Source organism: Belonocnema kinseyi, chromosome 8, assembly GCF_010883055.1.
Source record: "Belonocnema kinseyi isolate 2016_QV_RU_SX_M_011 chromosome 8, B_treatae_v1, whole genome shotgun sequence".
Lineage (NCBI taxonomy): Eukaryota > Metazoa > Arthropoda > Insecta > Hymenoptera > Cynipidae > Belonocnema > Belonocnema kinseyi.
The window spans coordinates 64,407,463-64,426,461 of NC_046664.1; the positions used below are offsets into that span (position 1 = coordinate 64,407,463).

At 31.7% G+C, this 18,999-nt stretch overlaps 1 protein-coding gene across 1 annotated transcript in view; it reads left to right on the top strand.

Moving 5' to 3' along the window:
* Nucleotides 1-18,999, top strand: part of LOC117178517 — a 268,557-nt gene that overhangs the window by 193,926 nt on the left and 55,632 nt on the right. The window contains exon 4 of the mRNA XM_033369945.1: nt 5,991-6,020. Coding sequence (XP_033225836.1) covers nt 5,991-6,020 — 30 coding nt within the window. The remainder of the gene's footprint in view (nt 1-5,990; nt 6,021-18,999) is intronic.

Genomic DNA, 18,999 nt, shown 5'->3' on the forward strand with positions numbered 1-18,999 from the left:
CCAACTTCGACCAGTGGGACAATCATCGAAAAAATAATAGTTGAAAATAACTTGCCGCGAGAAAGTTGTTCAATAGACTTTGAGCATGTTTTTCTAAAAATTTAAAGAGAATTGGTCAAAAATTGTAGAAATAGCAGCGAGTTGAAGTCAAAACAAGCTGCCGCGGGAGCATTTTGTTGCTCTTTACCGCTGTTAGCTAGTTGCTTAGGAACAAAGGCCGATAAGCCATTGCAGCGGCAGCGTGTGTTGACTTCAACTCGCTGCCATTTCCACAATTTTCGACCGACATTCTTCAAATTTTTAGAAAAACTTTTTCAAAGTCTATGGAACAACTTTCTTGCGATAAGTTACTTACACTAACTTTTTTTCGATAGCCGTTCCGCTGTTCGAATTTGGCAAAATGTGGTTTTCATTCGGAATCAATTGGTTATTATTCAAACAGAAAAATATTAGCTTCTTAAACAAAGTGCGTTGTTTAAAGTTATCATTCAGAGTACACCATACACATTTTAAGCATTTTTATCAACAAACGGCCGCATAATCGCGAGTTATGTTTTACAAAGCATCAATTTTTGATTGGAAAATTGTCTAATTTTTTATTGTTTATCTTAAGTAATAATTATAGAATCAAAAATTTTCATGAGAAAAATTTCTCGACCGCGTCAAGCTGAAAACAAATGTAAATTTTGTTTTACGTTTCAACCATTTTTTTTATCCATAGATTTTCCCGGCTGGACAATACTTCTACGCCGTTTCGATGGCTTGTCGAGTTGTTGCATCCGTTATCTCAATTTGTGATCCAAATGACTTATATGTCACAAATAAAACTGCTCAGACATTCAGATACCTTATCGCAAAAGGAGCTAAAAGAAGGGGAAACAGATTAATTTTTTCTCGAAAAAAAGGAAAACAAGGGAAAAAATAAACACGTATTTTAAAAGTAAAACAAAAAAATAAGGTAAGTGTGCCAGTTATCGGAAGCTTCACAGGAAAATAAATACTTAAAGTTATATTTGACTTAATTTCAGATTTGACTTAAATTAAGGAAGTACCTGAATTTAAGTGTGGAAACTATCTTGAATCAAGCACAAACTTTTCTTAATTGAGAAATCAGAATTTTTTTACTGGAATAAAATAAAGTATCCTCCTAAATTTAAATATTCAGCTCTGAAAGTAAGTTGAAGGCAACCTGAGATAACCTGTAAGGCTTTCGTTATCTAAAATAAAGGAATATACCTTTCCTGAATTTCAGGTTCGTACTGCCTTGCATGACGTTACAGAACACTGGCGCTACTGTACAGCTCGTGGTCATTTATTCCAGGCATTCTACTCCAATACTCCTTGTCGCGTTGGTCAGTGTCGGCTATGATACTATGTTTCCACCATTCGAGGAGTTTTCGTTTCACAGGTTTAAAAAAGTGCTGCAGCAAAATCAGTTCCAGTTATCAGCCAATATTTGGATTATTAAACCCATCACGGAATGCAATTGTCTGAAGACTTTGGATCGCACTTGCCCCCAATATACCGTTTTTTTCCATTCGTCCTACTTTTTCTGTATTTTCTTACAAGTTTAAATCTAACTTGTATATTTTCTAAAACGAATAACTATTATATAAAAACATCCGAGGAGTATCGGTAAGGCGTGAGAAATTCCTGGTTTTTAGTTAGAATATTATCCTTAATTTCAGTTAGGATAGTGTATTAACTTAAGGTTACACTAGCTCTCAGTATAAATATATTCTTAATTGAAGAGCGAGCATACCTGAATGTCAGGTCATGCCTCTCTGAATTTCAAATAGTCCCGACCTGAATTTCAGGAATCTAATTCCCTTAATTTAATGTTCAGATATAATTCTTAATTTCAGATTGCCTATGCTTCTTTTTGTGATACCTTAAAATAAGCTGAATTTTCTACTTAAATTAAGTACTTTTTTTCTGTGTAAAGGCGAATTTCAGATTTCAAATTCTTAAAAAACTATATTAAACATTCAAAGCTTAAAAAATGGGTTTTATGGAATAAAGCTTACCTTTAGTAAGGTAAATTACTTATAACTTGTAACATATCCTATTAGAATGAATATTATAAGAAGCTCGAAGTTATAAATACGAGAATGCATGAGTTATCGGTAAGTCTGCAATCTGGCTGCTTCAGTTATCGGCACTTCGATTTGTGTGTGATCGGCAGTAGCATTTAGAAAAAACCATTTTTCCTGAGAACGAAGAACACAACAGCTTACTATATGTAAAATACTGCCCATCTGCCGACAACCCATGCATTGACGAAGACTGGGACATTTACCTTAATCGTTTTATAAGAAATTTTCGTTGGAAGTCTAATCACGGCTACGTTAGAAGTACCAAAATAAAACAAAATTGGTTAAACAAACAAACTTATATGTATAAAATCGTTCTCGTAATCAAAAATATTTTCTCTTTTTAAAACTACCATAATGTTAATAATTAAATTGTGAAATTTGCAAGCACAATTAAATAATTCAAGTTTTCGCATCTTAAATATTTTACATTTCGAACCAAATTAATTTGTAGACCAGATTCAACGGAAAAATGTTGTATGGCTTTAGAGTTTTATTTCAATCTTAAGTACTTTAGTTTGAAATAAATCAATTAAAAATGTCTGGATTCTTTATTTTTGATATTTTACAATAATATTTCAGGCGCAAATCAGATTCAAAGAGATCAATTTTGAACGTTTGACTTCAAATTGTTGAAGTTAGAACATTTAATTTTGCAGTTGAACTACTTGAAAAGTTTCATTTTTTAATTATTTAATTTTGTATCATACTCGCACCTAGAGCTATATGTCTTGTTCTATATTATAGATGTAAAAAAATTGAATTTCAATTATAAAAATTAATGAAATTACTTTCAATATAAATTTCAAAAAGTTCAACTATTTATAATAGATAAATCTGTATTTATAACAAGCTTTACAGGTAAAAACTATCTCAAAACAGAGGAAGATTAATTTTCTATTAAAAAGACCAATTTTCAACTAAATACAGGAATTTTCAACCAAACTAGGTTGGGATGCTTCAGCTTGGATTTTATTCATATTAAAGGGCAACGTTGCTACTATTTTAGAACTAAATTATGCTGAGTATCACATATTTTTTGTTACAAAAGTTATGAGCAAATTAAAAAAAAAATTTTTTAATTTTTTCACGGATTTTAATGACTCTCTAAAACATGATGTACACAGCGTTAAAGTATAGTTTAGAAAAGATAAAGAAGCATTTCCTTTCATCAGATCGTTCGTTCAGGCTGTGCTATTTTGTAAAAAAAGATTTTCCTTTAAAAAATTTCGTTTTCTTCTATTGCTTTAGTATTTAGATTTTATATTTAAAAAATATAAATTAAGGGAATCATACGAATTAAATTCCACTTTTAATTCGTTTTTATAAAAATAGTTTAGAATATGAGAAAAAATTATAAAACTGCTTGTTTAAAAAAAACACCTGACAGATTACTTTTTTATTTTAGGCTAAATAATCATAAGGCATCCCTAAAACAGAATCAAAAAGGAATTGACACGCGCAATCTCTTTTCAGTGAAAATTGGTCCTACAATTGCCTAAGATACTTTAAGAATTGAAAGCCACTTTTAATATTTATTTTCAAGTGAAGCAAATTAGAAAGATAAAATTTCAAAAAATATCACCAAATGAGGGGATTCGGTGCGACTTCAGAAAGTCAAATTTTTACTTTTTTTAGTCCAATTTAATCCTAAAACCTGACTACTGCCAATATTTTTCCCCGGTATTCTTGTTTGTTGGTCTACTTAGTTCGCGTGTATCAATGTTATTAAAAGTAATGTTACAATATTATTTATTTTATCTTATGGAAAAAAACCTTAACCGTATTAATGTACATAAACCAGGTAGGCCAACAAAAATGAACATCGGGAAAAATTACTTATCACAATGGTTAATAAATCCAACATGGAAAAAATATCTTCATAAGGTTGGAATATACCTACATGTATAAAAATAAGAATTTAGTTAAAGTCCTTATGTGGAGAGTTGTGAAAAGAGAATCCTTGCGGAGCTGGAGAGAGGTTTTTTTACAGAATTAAATAAATAATATTATATACTTTTAACAGTATTATTATAAGCAAACTAGGTAGAATAACAAACAGAACACTAAAAAAATTACTGAAAATAATCAAGTGTATTAAATTAAAATGTTGAATTTTGAAATATCACTCCCTCTTTTGGTGTTGTATACAATTTTTGTTCGCTTAATTTTTGGAGATTAAGAAAGAAATGACAGAAAATGTGGATTAAACAAACCCTTGCCATACTTTGTTCGTGTTGTTGTATGTTTTCGAGGACTATATGCTTAAGAAAATAGCAATCGATCTTTGACATAATTGCACGAAATTTTGAGTTAAGTTTAAAAAAAAGCTCTTAATTTCTTTAAGTTTGCATTGAAAATTGTATACCTTGAGAAATGCATTCTACAACATAGTTCCTCTACACTCATCTGTTAACGGTTGCAAAGCTGATTAATTTACCGCATGATCGAGATCTCTGGCGATCTCATTTTTCTACAGAAACATTATGTCCTTATAGCTCTTTGACGGGTTGCATAAACTTTCGTACCGCAATACGGGGATGTGAATACACAAAAGCACAATATTTGTCCAATTATGTCTGAAACTACTTGCCGCCTATACACTGTATTTCATACAGTACATCATAATGATAAAGACAGAATTATCATATAAATTGGGCAAACAACAATTTTCAGGATGACTAAGTCTACATGCTGTTGCAGTTTTAAATTTAAAACCCCTTTTAATGGTTTTAGCCAAATTTGTGCAATCATTTTTTTAAATGAAAATGATTCATTTTTAGGTTCTTACGATTTTGAAATTAATAAATACGGAAAGTATACCATTTTGAAGTTTCAATCTGAAAGTATCCATTTCTCCATAAAATCTAGTTTACCACATTTACATTAAGAATTCTTTTTATTACAATTTCAATTCAAGATTTCTAATTTAAATTCATTAAATTTTATACACTCTTCTGATCAGAAATTAAAAATTACATTTCTTGAACATTAAAATTGCTTAATTGTTACTATTTAAATATTCAATGCAATGTATATTTCTTGCAGGATTGAAAAAGTCTGCATATTTCACAGTTTAAAAAAGTTTTTAATTAAAAATATTATTAGCAGTTTTAGGAAACAATGTTGTAGCATTTCAATCGAATTCTTCGCAAAAACTGAAAAGGCACTTGAGAAATTAGTAACAACGATTCTTTACTCGGAATGGCATTTTATTTGAAAGAGGTCCTTCTTGCAGACTCTTTTGAAGATCATTGGAGTGCATTAGAATGAGAATTTTCTTTCTAAATAAAAATTTCATTTGATATCAGTACCATAAGCGACATTATATTGACATCATTATGCTTTTCAAACATGAATATGTACATTTTAAGTATTAGTCTCTAATAAATTTAAAATGATCTAGCTTAGAAAGTTTTTTTGAATGTTCCTAATCTGGCAGTCTCAATTTTTTTATTCTTTCAGTTTAAACTTTCTTCTTTTTCAATATTTTAAATTAAAAGTTATTAAAAATAAAAGTTTTAGATATTGAAGTATTTAACTTCTTTCAATTTGTTACATTTTCAGTTTGAAATATTTCCGTTTAAAATTTTTTCATTATAGTTTGTTTGCTATTAACTGATTTCGTTAAATTTTTTTTTTAAAACATTGGGTCCAATTAAAAGAACTTATTATTTATTTTGTCCTTATAGCTCACTGCACTTTCTAGACAATTTTCTACACTATTTGCAACGCTAGGCAAAGTAAACTTCGACTTTCATGTTGATATTAAGTAAAAGTAATTGGATACTTCTAAATTTTCGGAAAATTTACATTTCAACTTGCTGTGATTTTAAAATTATTTCAGCGAAAATAAACTCTCGAAGCACTAATTAATTCACTTGTTTTTACTTCCAGGCTGAACGAGTTTTCGAACTTCCTTATCGGGTGAGTAAATTTATAGCTTCACTGCTGCAGTACAAAGATAGTGTTACAAATTAGAAATTTTATTTCATGTTATTAAAAAATTAAAAATTAAACTTCGACCTAATAAAGTCTTAAAACTTACGTGATAGATAACTTTCAAATATTTTAAGTACAAGTGTATTCTGACTGCTTTCTTTGTTTTTGTATTGTGTAAAATAAAAATAATTTTAACTCTTGCCCGTGTGGAAATAACCCCATGTAGCCCTATTACAAGTCGGGCACTAATCGGGGGCTAGTCGAGTTATTAATTTTGACTAAGTACCCAGTCGGGGACCAATTGGGGACTAGTTGGGCCTTTTGTTGTCAAAATTTCAGTTGGGACCTGGTCGGTGGTTGGTCGAGGGCTAGTCTGGCCTTTTTGTTCACTAACTTCCGTGCGGGTAATCTTCAGGCTCTGGTCGGGAGCTAGTGGCGCTCTGGTCGGGTTATTCTTATGTTTAAGTTTTCGGCGAGGTTTTATCAAATGAGGTAATATCTAAAAAATCGTAATGATTTTTTTATTCTAAAACACTAAGAATATATTTAACAATAATTTTACACCGTTTTTTGGAGAAAAGATTTATTGATGTTAAATTCATTTTAAATATACGTAATAAATCATTATTAAGTTAATAATTTTGTACGAAAATCAACTCTTTATAAAAACAACGATCAAAATCTTCAAAAAGACGTAATCTTATTTTCTTGTAGTATTTTTTTAGAAAATTGATCATTTCTAGGAACATTTATAAATACCTTTGTATGGAATTTTAAGAAAATTCATATTGGTAAAAATACATATAAATGTAGGTGAAAAGTCTGACGAAAGTCATAAGACTCTAAATTTGTACAGATGCTTATTTTTAAATTGATCTGAAAGGTTTGCCATCTGTAAATAAAGTCTAATCCTTCATGTAGTTGAAATTGGAAAGAGAAAAACTTTTTGATTAATCAGTGAAGAGCAGTATTCTAGTAGTAAACTATTGAGCACGGTACAGTTCAGATTTCGTTACACCTTCATTTGAGTCTTGCGGTTCTGGACTGGTAGCTTTAAAGAAAATCCGCAAGGGCGCGACGTGCCGCCTCTTGCGCAACAGAAATGACGCGTCGAATGTTCAAGACAGAAGTCCACACGTAACTAAGCATAATTACCTGGAGCAGAGACTACTGTGAACAACATGGCGGTTCATTCAGAGCGAAGCTCTTCCATTGCTGCCTTCCAGCTGAAGTTTATTTTTTAAATTAATATTCTACATATCTTGGGGAATTTTAGTTCCATAAATGTATGTGTATGTGCGTGTAAGTATTATCATATGACCCCTACTAGTACCCGATCAGGCCTCGAGTAGCCCCCGACTTTAAGTGGGGTCGAATGGTCGGGAATCAGACTAGTTCCCCATTTGAATTTCCACACGGGTGCTCAGTATACGACTGACTAAAATCCATTTATACTACTGTATGGCATGCATCAAGCATCTGTTCACACAAACTGCTTTCAAGTATACGAGCTAATATTGAAAGCTTTCAAGCTTTGATATTTCTGAAAGCATTTGAATATGAAGGTTTCAATCATTCAAGATTTTTTGGCATTGGTAAAAAGTTCCTTGTTTCTATTTGAGGACATTCGAGGACCTTTCACAATCAATATCAACAGCGACTTATAAAGTTTAAAAAAGGTTACATTATTTACATGTGCTCATTTTAAAAAATTTGAAACCTAACACTACCGTAATTTAAAAAACTGTCCAGCGGTATTTTATTTAAACTATAGGGCTCAAAAGCCTTGTCCTCAGTTACATTCTAAATGGAAAATTAATAAAATTGCAGTAATCAAGCAAAATAAAAACTCTTATAAGCCCGAGAGACGCGTCCCTATATATTTTAGAGTTTTTCCAAAAATTTTAACAAAATATTTACGTTTTAAACTATAGGACTGCCGAATGTGAACTATGCAATTGGTCACGTGACACTCTGGTATATTCCCATAAGAAGAGAATCTTATACTTCTCGAAAAAATGAGATTTGGTCAGATACCACTTCACTGTAAAACCTGCATTTCAAAAATAGCGTGAATGGATATTTTAAAGATCGTTACGAAATGAGTTCAGAGTAGTAAATAATACTTTAAATGTCATGGAGAAAGATTCTTACGAGGTCGTATAACAAGAGCATTTACGAGGGCTTCAAACGATTGTGACACGAATTTCACATTAAATTCCAAGTTCCTAGACGCGTTTTTAAATTAATCATGAGGAAGCCACTAGGGACGGCAATGATTAATCGATTTCTTCGAATCGATTAGATATAAATACAGAAATGACGCTCAAGATTCCGCTCACCTTTTCTTTTTCACTCTCTTATTCACTCTTCTGACATCACACAAACCTGCACGTTACGCGAAGAAAAGCTTTCATGCTTCCTCGCATAAACGAACTTAATGCGTTTGTTGAAAAGCATCTTGATGAAGACTACTTTTTTCTTTTGAAAAGCATCTTTGGAGCTGAAAGCTTTATGGGTATCAAAAAATCTGAAATAAAAACAAAGCATGAGTGTCTAAGTGTTTCTTTTAGCGAAAAGTATTGATGATTTATATGTAAAACTGATTTTTATATCTTAAAGACTGTAACATTTTTCTTTGGTTTAGGACATTAATTGTAATAGATTTTGTATTACCTTTCATGACGCCTGAATTTAAAGACGAATTTAAGATTTTTTTTTGACGATTTACTATGCCCTAGTGAGGAAATCCGTACCGAGTATGCACATCGGTACCAATCCTGGAAGGACTATAAACCTGAAACGTAACTGTTGGTTATTAACGATTAAAAGGAAAGAAACTTTGTTCACAAATACTGGTTCCCAATCTACGTTAAAATGAGCTTCACTTTTATCTACTTTAAGCCCTTTTATTTTGAAGTAATTATTTAACAGAAATTCTTTGGATAAGTAATTGTCCCTAAATCCAGTGTCTATTCTTGCGTTGCTTTTAAGAGTTTTCGTCTCATAAATATATCTGAAACTTTTCTTAGCTTTTATGAAGGAATGGGACTCCCAGAAGCGAGAATCGAATTGCGGTTAACGTTCATTACTTATCGATTAAGATCCATGAACCTCGCGTTATTTTAATTGATCTTATTATTTAAAATGCTTAAATTTTTGCGATTTTCGCGTTCAAATTAGGGAGTTTCCTATCGACCTTCCCTTACTCTGGTTAATGGGGTGCTATTTTCCTTTTATTACCGAGCCAATTCCTAATTTATTTTCCATTCGGTAGAAAGGATTGCGCTTTAATATAACATACGAATCTCAAGTAGGACTCAGTCTCGTGTAAATTTAAGTGCCATATTTGCCGACGGGACTTCGTTCTGCTTTGCTATCATTTATAATTTTAGTTAAAATTTTATCTTTGTATTTAATATAGACTTCTAGCTTTTAATGCTCGGTACTGATCGGATAGAAAATTTTAGAGTCTATTTTGGAGATTTTCTCAATCCCTAAGTCTCATAAAATTTTCTTGCCGATCATAATTTTAATTAATCCATGATAGAACATTGATTAATTATTCGTGGATTTGAGATCTAGTTGTATTCACGTTCACCACGAAATCACTGAATAAACCTCCCTTTAGTGATCCAAATCGCTTTATTTTTTTCAATAAAATTTCTGGATCCATTAAAAATATCTCGCAATCCTTCCTACTGCCATACGTGTGGCTACCTAAAAAACTATCTTTGATCGCTGGAGAACGGAATTCCTAGTAGATCTACAATCTCCCGGAATTAAAGATGGAGCCGGACGCTAAACATGTCCTTGCTTAGTGTGATTAGCTCCGAATAACTTCCTCGTCGTAATTCGGTGATGATTCTGCCAGTACGCGGTGATGATTAATATTAAAATGATATTAATATAATAATTCGGTGATGATTCTGCCAGTCCGCGAGTACGGGACCAGAATCATTTTGGTCCCGTACTCGCGGACTTCTAGGTCCCCATTTTTCGAGTGGTTGCGCACGCAACGGCAAAATTAGCAAGCACAGGCACTTACGAATACAATCGCTCGTTCAAACGCTTTGAAAAATCGCACTCACTTGAGATTCGAAACCTACACAATCCTAGCGCACGCATTAAGAGACTGAGCTATCAAAACGCGCATAATGAGATATTTCTAGTAAACTTTCGATTAAGCGTTTCGATTGAGAAAATGAGGGCAGCTGAGAAATATATGAGTCCTGGTCCGTTTTATCGGTAATTCTGCACACTCGTCTACGTTTTTACATTCGCTTCACTCGTGCTCTAACCTCCGACCCGTGCTTTGAGTCTCCGGCTGAAGCTACCAGTTACACTTCTCATCAATAATCTATTTTGAGAAACTACCCTCACAAAAGGTCTGGATACGATTCTTGGTACCTGCACTTTTTGCGATTTTTCCTCAAATTGAATTTTTTCTATTGCAATTAGCTGCTAAACTTACTCCTATAAAGCCAAAATATTCATTTAACAACATTTTTGGATTAAAAAAAGATTGAGGGTAAGGAGAATTGGGGTTTAGAACCGTCTTTTCAGTTCTGAAAGTAGCCGTTTACACAATAGGAGGAACGAGAGCGAATTTGCATGCGCGCAGTACAAAAATGAGTTCATATGAAGGGTGTCAGATCATAATGAGGTAAGGGAAAAAATGGCAATTTTACAGTAGAGGAAGAAAACATTCTGTAAAATGGAATTCGCAAATTAAAACGAAAGAAAATATGTTTCCGAGCTGACGTATTCCTGAATTAATACCAAAAACGTTTGAGAGCAAATAACTTACTAGTTATGACGTAGATAACTTACCAGTTTAAAGGTAATATAGCATAAAAGTTAACAAAATCGGGTTGAAATTTTTTTCACACGGTCCGAGGAGTCTTTAGACGGTGATAAAAAATTAATCAGTTAAAAAAAAGATGTTCCGGAGATGTTGAGTCCTTGAATATAGGGGGAAAAAGTTTGATGCTAGAAAGGTAATTCAGCTTTGAAAAAATTAGGTTTCAGTTTTAAGGCTAGAATTTTCTCGCCTCTGACATTTGGCTTTTCGCAATAAAGAACTTAATTTTTAATTTTTAAAAATGCTCCCGAGATATGGGTATACTGAATACAGTAAAGAAAAGTTTAATAAAAAAAATGTATTTACTTCCGAGGAAATGGAGTTTGCAGGAGACGAAAAAGCGTGTGAATGAATAAAACGTAGTTTCAATCGATTTTGTGGTTCAAACGTGAAACATATAGTTATTTGAGATATTACTAGAAGTTTGGGAACAAGAATATGAATAGTTTGAGCGCGCCTAGGGCACGCGGGTACGCTGTCAAGCTTCGCGCTCGTTTTCATACGTTTCATGCGTCAGCTTCAACTACATTTTTTAAGTATCATAAATATTATGAACTAAATTAAAAACTGTGATTTTAACTTCTGAGGAATTAGAGCCATAAATTGTAACTGAAATTTTTTTCTATTTATTTTTAAAGAAGGTTCTCAAAGCACCTGCGACTTTGACGATTACATCATCATTACGAAACTCGCGCTCCATAATTTGTATCCAACTGAAAAACTTCATCAAGATATTTAGTGAAATCACGTTCAAATATACTAAAAACAACGGTTTAAACTTATGGATCTCTTAAAAAAACTAAAATTGCATATTTTTGAAAATGATCTAACTTTTGGATCTTTTGTCTAATTAAGAAATTTTATGATAATAGTTTCGAAAAACATATATTTTATATCTAGTAGAAATTTGGATTGATATTTCTTAAGCTATTAAAAAGAAATTTTTGTTCGTTTTTTTTGAAAATGTTGAAAAACGTGTAACTTTTAATTTTCTCGAATTTAAAGATGTGATTAGGACAGTTTGCAATTATTTTTTTCGTATACCAGAAAATTTGATAAAAATGTTTAAAACTCATAGAATTTTTTTTCTTCAAATTTTGACATTTTTATTTATTGAAAACATTTAACTGAGATAGTTTCTAAATATATTTGATAGCTAGTCAATAATTCAAATGAAATTTAGTAATCACTCAGAAAAATATTTTTTTCTATTTTTCTGGATATTTTCAAATTTCAATTTTTTCAATTCAATTCAATTCAATTCAAATTTTTATTTTGACAATTTGCAAGTCTTCTATCCCTCTAGAAGAAACTTTGACAAAAATTTCCAAAATTTGAAAAACAAAATTTCAAATTTTGTTGTTCCCTTCACCGGTTCCTTTTATAAGTCAGTAGTCTTTGAAATCAAATGCTTTGTATTCATAATTAGTACATTAATACTTAATTTTTAATATTTTGTGCTTTATATTTTGTACACTTTTTCATCGTTGAGCGAAAACTTGGAATCTCGACACTTTTCTTGCTCACAGACGTCTTCTTTTTCGTTTCACAGAAAAAACTGAAGTTAAATTTTTTTGCATGAAAAATTTCCCACTGTTAAAGTTTACATGCTATTTGATGAAAGTTTATCCTACGATGGAATAAAAGCTGTCGTCTGCTATGGCATCCTTACCAGCAATGGGAAAACGGCAAAGTATGAGTGAATTCCAGTTCTACATCAGGACACAAGATTTAAAAGAACACGGAAAAACAAAAGTTAACATTTTTTGCAGTGAAGACTTGCAGCAGTTAAAAATTAAATATATTTCGGCGAAAGTTTCAACCAGGTTAGGAAAATAATTTTGATCTCGTCTACTGCGTCACGCTGGAGAAAATTTCGGTAAAACATGTAGAATAAGCAACAGAAAAAAGAAAAAGAATTGTTCTTACTGCTATAGTATCTCCTCCGAAACAAATTACACTATTGTAGACGAATTAGAACTTATTCAATACCATTTAGCAAAAAGCGCAAAAAACAACGGACAGGTGGAAATCCCCGTTTCTCTCCTATTTAATAAAGTTAAACGACGATAGATAGCGCCAGATTATCTGGGCAAGGTTAAAAATCGCAAATTATCTTCGATTAATGTAAAGTTTATCAGGGAAGGTTAATTTTTGTTGCGGTGAATCTTTCACCTGTAATCGACGTAAACTTTATCTTTCTTTTTTTCTGTGTTGGGACCTTTGTTTTTTAATATTACTCAAGGCAATAAATTTTTAAATAGATATTGGCAAGAACGTTCAGGTTATGCTAGGGAAATCTTGCCAGAATTACCATTTTTTCAAGAATAACAGTTAAGTCTGCCAGAGAACTTTTAATTTCGACTAAATGTAGGGTATGTTAGGGATTTCTCGTGGGAATTTTATTGGAAATTTTACAACATAAACAGTTGGCTGTTACCGAATCCTTACAAATGCACACAATTTAAGCAAATTTAAAAATGCCTACAATTTATTTAGAGTTACCAGACGTCCTGATTTTCCGGGACATGTCCTGTTTTGCCCCATCTGTCCTGGTGTCTTGGGTTTCTCTTCAAAATATGAAAATGTCCTGGTTTTTGCCGGACAAACTGTGTGAAAACTGTGTCCAATCCCCCCCCCCCCCCCCCCCCCCCCCCCCCCCCCCTGTGCACGCAATTCAATTTACATATCGTAAAATGAAATAAAGTCAATGACCAGGTTTTTTAAGCTTTTGTAAGTGTCCTGGATTTCGACCCGATCCATCTAGTAACCCTAATTTATTGTAAGAGAATTCTCGGTGGAATTGTATATTTTTTTATAGAGACAGTTAATTCTTTTAGAAAATTTATAAATTAGAACAGTTTGAGGTAATGCTATGGAATTTTTTTCGAACTTGGATATTTTTCATCAGAAACAGTTAAGTGTTCCTGAAAACCTAACGGTTTTAACAGTTTTAGGTTATGTTAGAGGTTTCTCGACAGGAATGGATATTTCACAAAAAAAGCACTTGTGTATTTTATCAAACTTGCAAATTCGAACGATTACAGGAAAATTTAGGGAAATCTCCCTGGAATTAGATATTTTACAAAAGAAACAGTTAGATCTTTCAAGAAACATTAAAATGCTAAAATTATAGGTTATCCTAGGAAATTGAGATCGCCGGAATGGATCATTTTTCAACGGAAACATTTCCCAGTCGGCACACAATTTGGTGACGTCTTTACGACATCGTTACAACATCTTTATGGCAGTTTTACGACATCCTATATCCGTGTCGTTACGGTGTCTTTACGATATCGGAAAGACATCGTCAGATAATACGAAAATCGATATTTACAATATTGATATTTTGGCTGCTATACAATCGAACTAAATCTCGATTCCTCTAAATGTCATTTCAACTAAAACACTATAGTTTGTGCACAGCGGATGGTGACATGCAGACTCCGAGTCATCGATAAAGAAGAGCTGACAATAATTTAAAAAATAATAAATGTAATAAAGTTGAATAAAACTATCAATTGTTTTTAATTTAGTAAAGTGAAATTGGATAAATATAAATGTAATTAAATAAGTTCAAAAATAGTTACATTAAGTGAAAAGTGACCGGTTAATAAAAAGTGTATTTTTTCGTAATTTTTTATTTTGATTCGCCGTGAATGATTTTCTGTATGGAGTTATAGATTTTTTATTTATTTTAAATTTACGAATTGCATTGACTTTCATTAGGATATGTGAACGAAAAATGTGAAGCTGTTTTTCAAAAATTTAATAGTGGTATAATAATTTGAGGTTATATGCGTGACAATATTTTGTTAAAAACTTCATCACAGTTGTATTGATTAAAATACCTTATTAAAAGTATTTAAAATCCTTTAAAATTACTTAAATGCTCCGAAATCTTATAAAACCTCTTAAAAGTTGTTTGAATTATTGGTAAATCTCGGAAATTCTCTTAAATACTTTGGAATCCTTCTCAATATTCTCAAGTCTTATAAATCATATGAAATCCTTTCAAATCTTTCGAAATTTAAGGAAATTATTTTAAAACGCAGATTAACCGAGATATTCGAAATTATTTTTAAATCTTTGAAATCCTACAAATCGCCTCATTTTTGTGAAATTCTTTGCAGTTTATAGAAATATTCTAAAATGCTTAGAATTTTTGTGTAACTATTGAAATCCGTCAAAAATCACTTAAAATATTTGAAATAATATCTAATCACTTCATTGACTCTTATGCAATCCCTTCGACTGCCATAAAATCATTTGAATTTCCTTAAAAAGTTAAAAACCTTTGAGAATTTCTTAAAATAATTAAACTCATTGGAACTACTGTAAATTCCCTTGAAATTGGTTGAAATCCTTTTAAATTACTGGAAATAATTCAGAAAAATGGAATAGAATTTAGGACCAGTCTGCAAGACTTATCAGGCCGTTTGGTGAGTCTCATTCCGCTTCTGAACGCTATTTTTTATAAATAAATATTTAACTGCTATTAAGAAACTTATCCAAGACCGCCCCCTCCAGCCACTTCTCTGGATCCGTGCCTCATGTTACGCAAATAATCATTTCCGGTGGCAATTTTTTTCGTATTCGATAGTCGTCCTAGATGGAAATTTTCTTTCTTCTTTTATGGGTACTTTCAGAAGATTTAGAAGGATCTTATAGGAACTATAAGGTTTTAAGGGATTTTAACATTTCTAAATATTATTTTTTCTACGACAAAAACATTTGGCGGGTCTGAAATATATTACTTCATTATTTTCTTCTTTTTTTGTATCTGTTGGCGCACTTTTTTTATTATATAAATATAATAGTAGGCCCGCCAAATGCTTTTTTTCTCTTCTTTTATTTCTGCAAAGCATGAATTTAACATCGTTTCATCAATTACAAGGTATTATTTATTAAACTGATAGTAATTACTAAAAAAGTTCATTTACTACTTTTAATAATGTTCCTTTTTTTAAGTATGCTTACATTCTTAAATTTTCTAATATTTGTAATTGACTTTATTTTATCATGTTACAACTTATCGAATACATAAATAAATATCATGTTAACTATCATTAAAAAAAAATAAATTCCAGTTTATTTCTCTTTTAAATTGAAAAAAAATTTTTTACACTTTTTGAATGCTTCCATATTTAAAAAGTACTATTATGTTTTAAGGTTCATTATTTTCCAAAACGTAGTTAAATGTAATTAAATTATAGTAAAAAAGTTATACGAAAAATTTGTTAAAAATTCCCTAAACTTTTTTTTGCTATAATTAAAGCAATATAGTTTCAAATGAAGCAGTTAAAGTACTGCTCCAGAAAATATGAATGACATTCTTTTATCAATGTCTAATGACCTAATACATATTATTATAAGATATATGCATATTCGTGTAGTTCAAGTTTTGAAGAATTCTAATTTAAAGCCTTCTACATTAGCGAAAGACGCCTCATCGTACCTAATAACTGTGATAAGATTTTTAACAAAATATTGTCACGCACATAGCCTCAAATTGATATACCACTATTACATTTTTGAACAACATCTTCACGTTTTTCGTGCACAGATCCTAATGATAATCAATGCAATTCGTAAATTTGAAATAAACCAAAAATCTATAACTCCATACAGAAAATCATTCACGGCGAATCAAAATGAAAAATTACGAATAAATACACTTTTTATTAACCGGTCACTTTTCACTTAATGTAAATATTTTTGAACTTATTTATTTAGCTTTATATTTATCCAATTTCACTTTACTTAATTAAAAACAACTTATAGTTTTATTCAAATTTATTACATTGATTATTTTTAAAATTATTGTCAGTTTTTTTTTATCGATGATTCGGAACCTGCAAGTCACGCCGCCAACTGTATATTTGAGGTACAACTCAGTCACCGCATCCTGCTTTCTAACTACGCACACTACCCTCTTTCGAGCAAAACCATCCGCTGTGCACAAAATATAGAGTTTTAGTTGAAATGACATTTAGGTGAATCGAGATTTAGTTCGATTGTATAGAAACCTCGATACGACAGGTATATCAGTCAAGATTACCGATATATCGATAAAATATCGACATTTTAATTTCTGTATTAAAAAAGTTAATTTATATTTCAATTAATTTAATGTAATAATGTAGGCTATTAAATATATATTGTTTTTGCATTTTATCATTTCCAATCCATTTTTATTTGTAAAAAAGGGAACAAAATAAAAAACACATGAACGTTAGAAAATATGACACTGTCAACGATTTTTTATTACTATTTAAAAAAAGTGAAAGTTTCTCATATTTGAGAATTAAATTCAAAAAATTATATTAAATGGATGAAAGCTGTTTGACTCACGCTCTAAACTCAAAATATAGTCACTTAGTTTTACTATATAAATACTACAATGAAATGTTTTTTAGATTCTAAGCGGTACTCATTTTTTAAATAAAAGTATGTATGCAGAAGGAAAACTGTTTAATTTGATAATTTTGGCATAAAATGAAATTTTTGAAATGGTTGCCTCAACTAACCTACTTTCTGAATCTGAATCAGTGAAATTTCACTGATTCAAATAGTTAGAAATGGGTCACTGACAATCAGTGAAATGCTACTTATTGATTCAGTAAAATAACCACTTTTGAGGGTTGGCAGCACTGCACCATGTCAATTTAGCAATGATAATAAAATAATATTTTAGTACATGTAATCAAAGAATGACAGTAAAAACCTAAAACCCATAAATATGTATAGTTAAATATTAAAAAAGGTGTCAACTTCCGATGCTTTTAAATGACAAACAACCTCACATATTAATTTAATTTGACGATTGCATTGTCATGTACAAACAGCAGACTTACAGCTTAACTGTCTCTGTTAAAAAATATCCAATTCTATCAAGAATTTTCTAACATACTCCTGAATTAAAAGGAATTTTTGAGTTATCAAAAAGATCTAACTGCTTCGATCGGGAAATAGCTAAATCCGGCTTGAATTCTGTAACACCCTACCGATAGAAATCTCAGAGTATACTCAGGCGTAATAGGCTAGCTGGTTTAAGGCTAGTTGCAGGTTCGATTTGAATGATTTCGTCTCAGAGATAGTCAGGGAGATTTGGGTCCTTTTCAAGGTCCTTTTACTGGTCCTTTTAAGAGTGATGCGACGGTAATATAATGTTCCTTCTGCATTTGTCACATATCTGGCGGAGAATTTCTCAGAGCTTCTCAGAGCCTTGAGAAGCATATACTCTGCGATTTCTATTGGTAGGGCACAACCATAAATTGTATGCATTAGTAAGTTTTCTGTAGGACCTAACTGCTTCTGCTATAAAATATCTAAAAGTGGCACTAAACTTGAATTCGAGTATGCTCGTCTGTAGATATAGAGATAAAGCATTCAGTTTTCAGTTGAATACAAAATAAAAACGTATGCCTGATATATAGGTACTAGGTAGTCTGATAAGTCCCTGAAAAATGAAACACGGAGACGTTTTTTTGGCCAAAGTCGGTTTTATTTTTCAACATACTCTCCTTTTAGGTCGATACAGCGAGTCCAACTATTTTCTAACTTTTTGATACCGTCCGAAAAGTACTCGATCGGAAGGTCTCCAAAATACGCCTCAGTTTCAGCTATGAGCTCCTCATTTGCGTAAAAATGCTTACCGGTGAGCCATCTCTTCAGGTTAGGGAACAGGTAATAGTCGCTGGGGGCCAGGTATGGTGAATACGGTGGCTGAGGAACCAATTCGAAGCCGATTTCATGCAATTTTGCTTGTGCAACTAAGCATGAATGAACAGGCGCATTTTCGTGATGATAAAGTGGTTTTTTTTCTTCAAATGCAGTCGTTTTTCGGCGATTTCGATTTTCAATCGGTCCAATAATGATGAATAGTATGCTCCGGTTATGGTTTTACCTTTTTCAAGATAGTCCACGAATATTATGCCATGTGCATCCCAAAATACGAAGGCCATAACCTTTCCGACTCATTGTTGCGTTTTTGGGCGCTTCGGAGCACTTTGGCCCGGTGGAACCCACTGTTTTGCCTATTGCGTTGACTCAGGAGTGTAGTAGTGGATCCAGGTTTCATCCGTGGTTATGAATCGG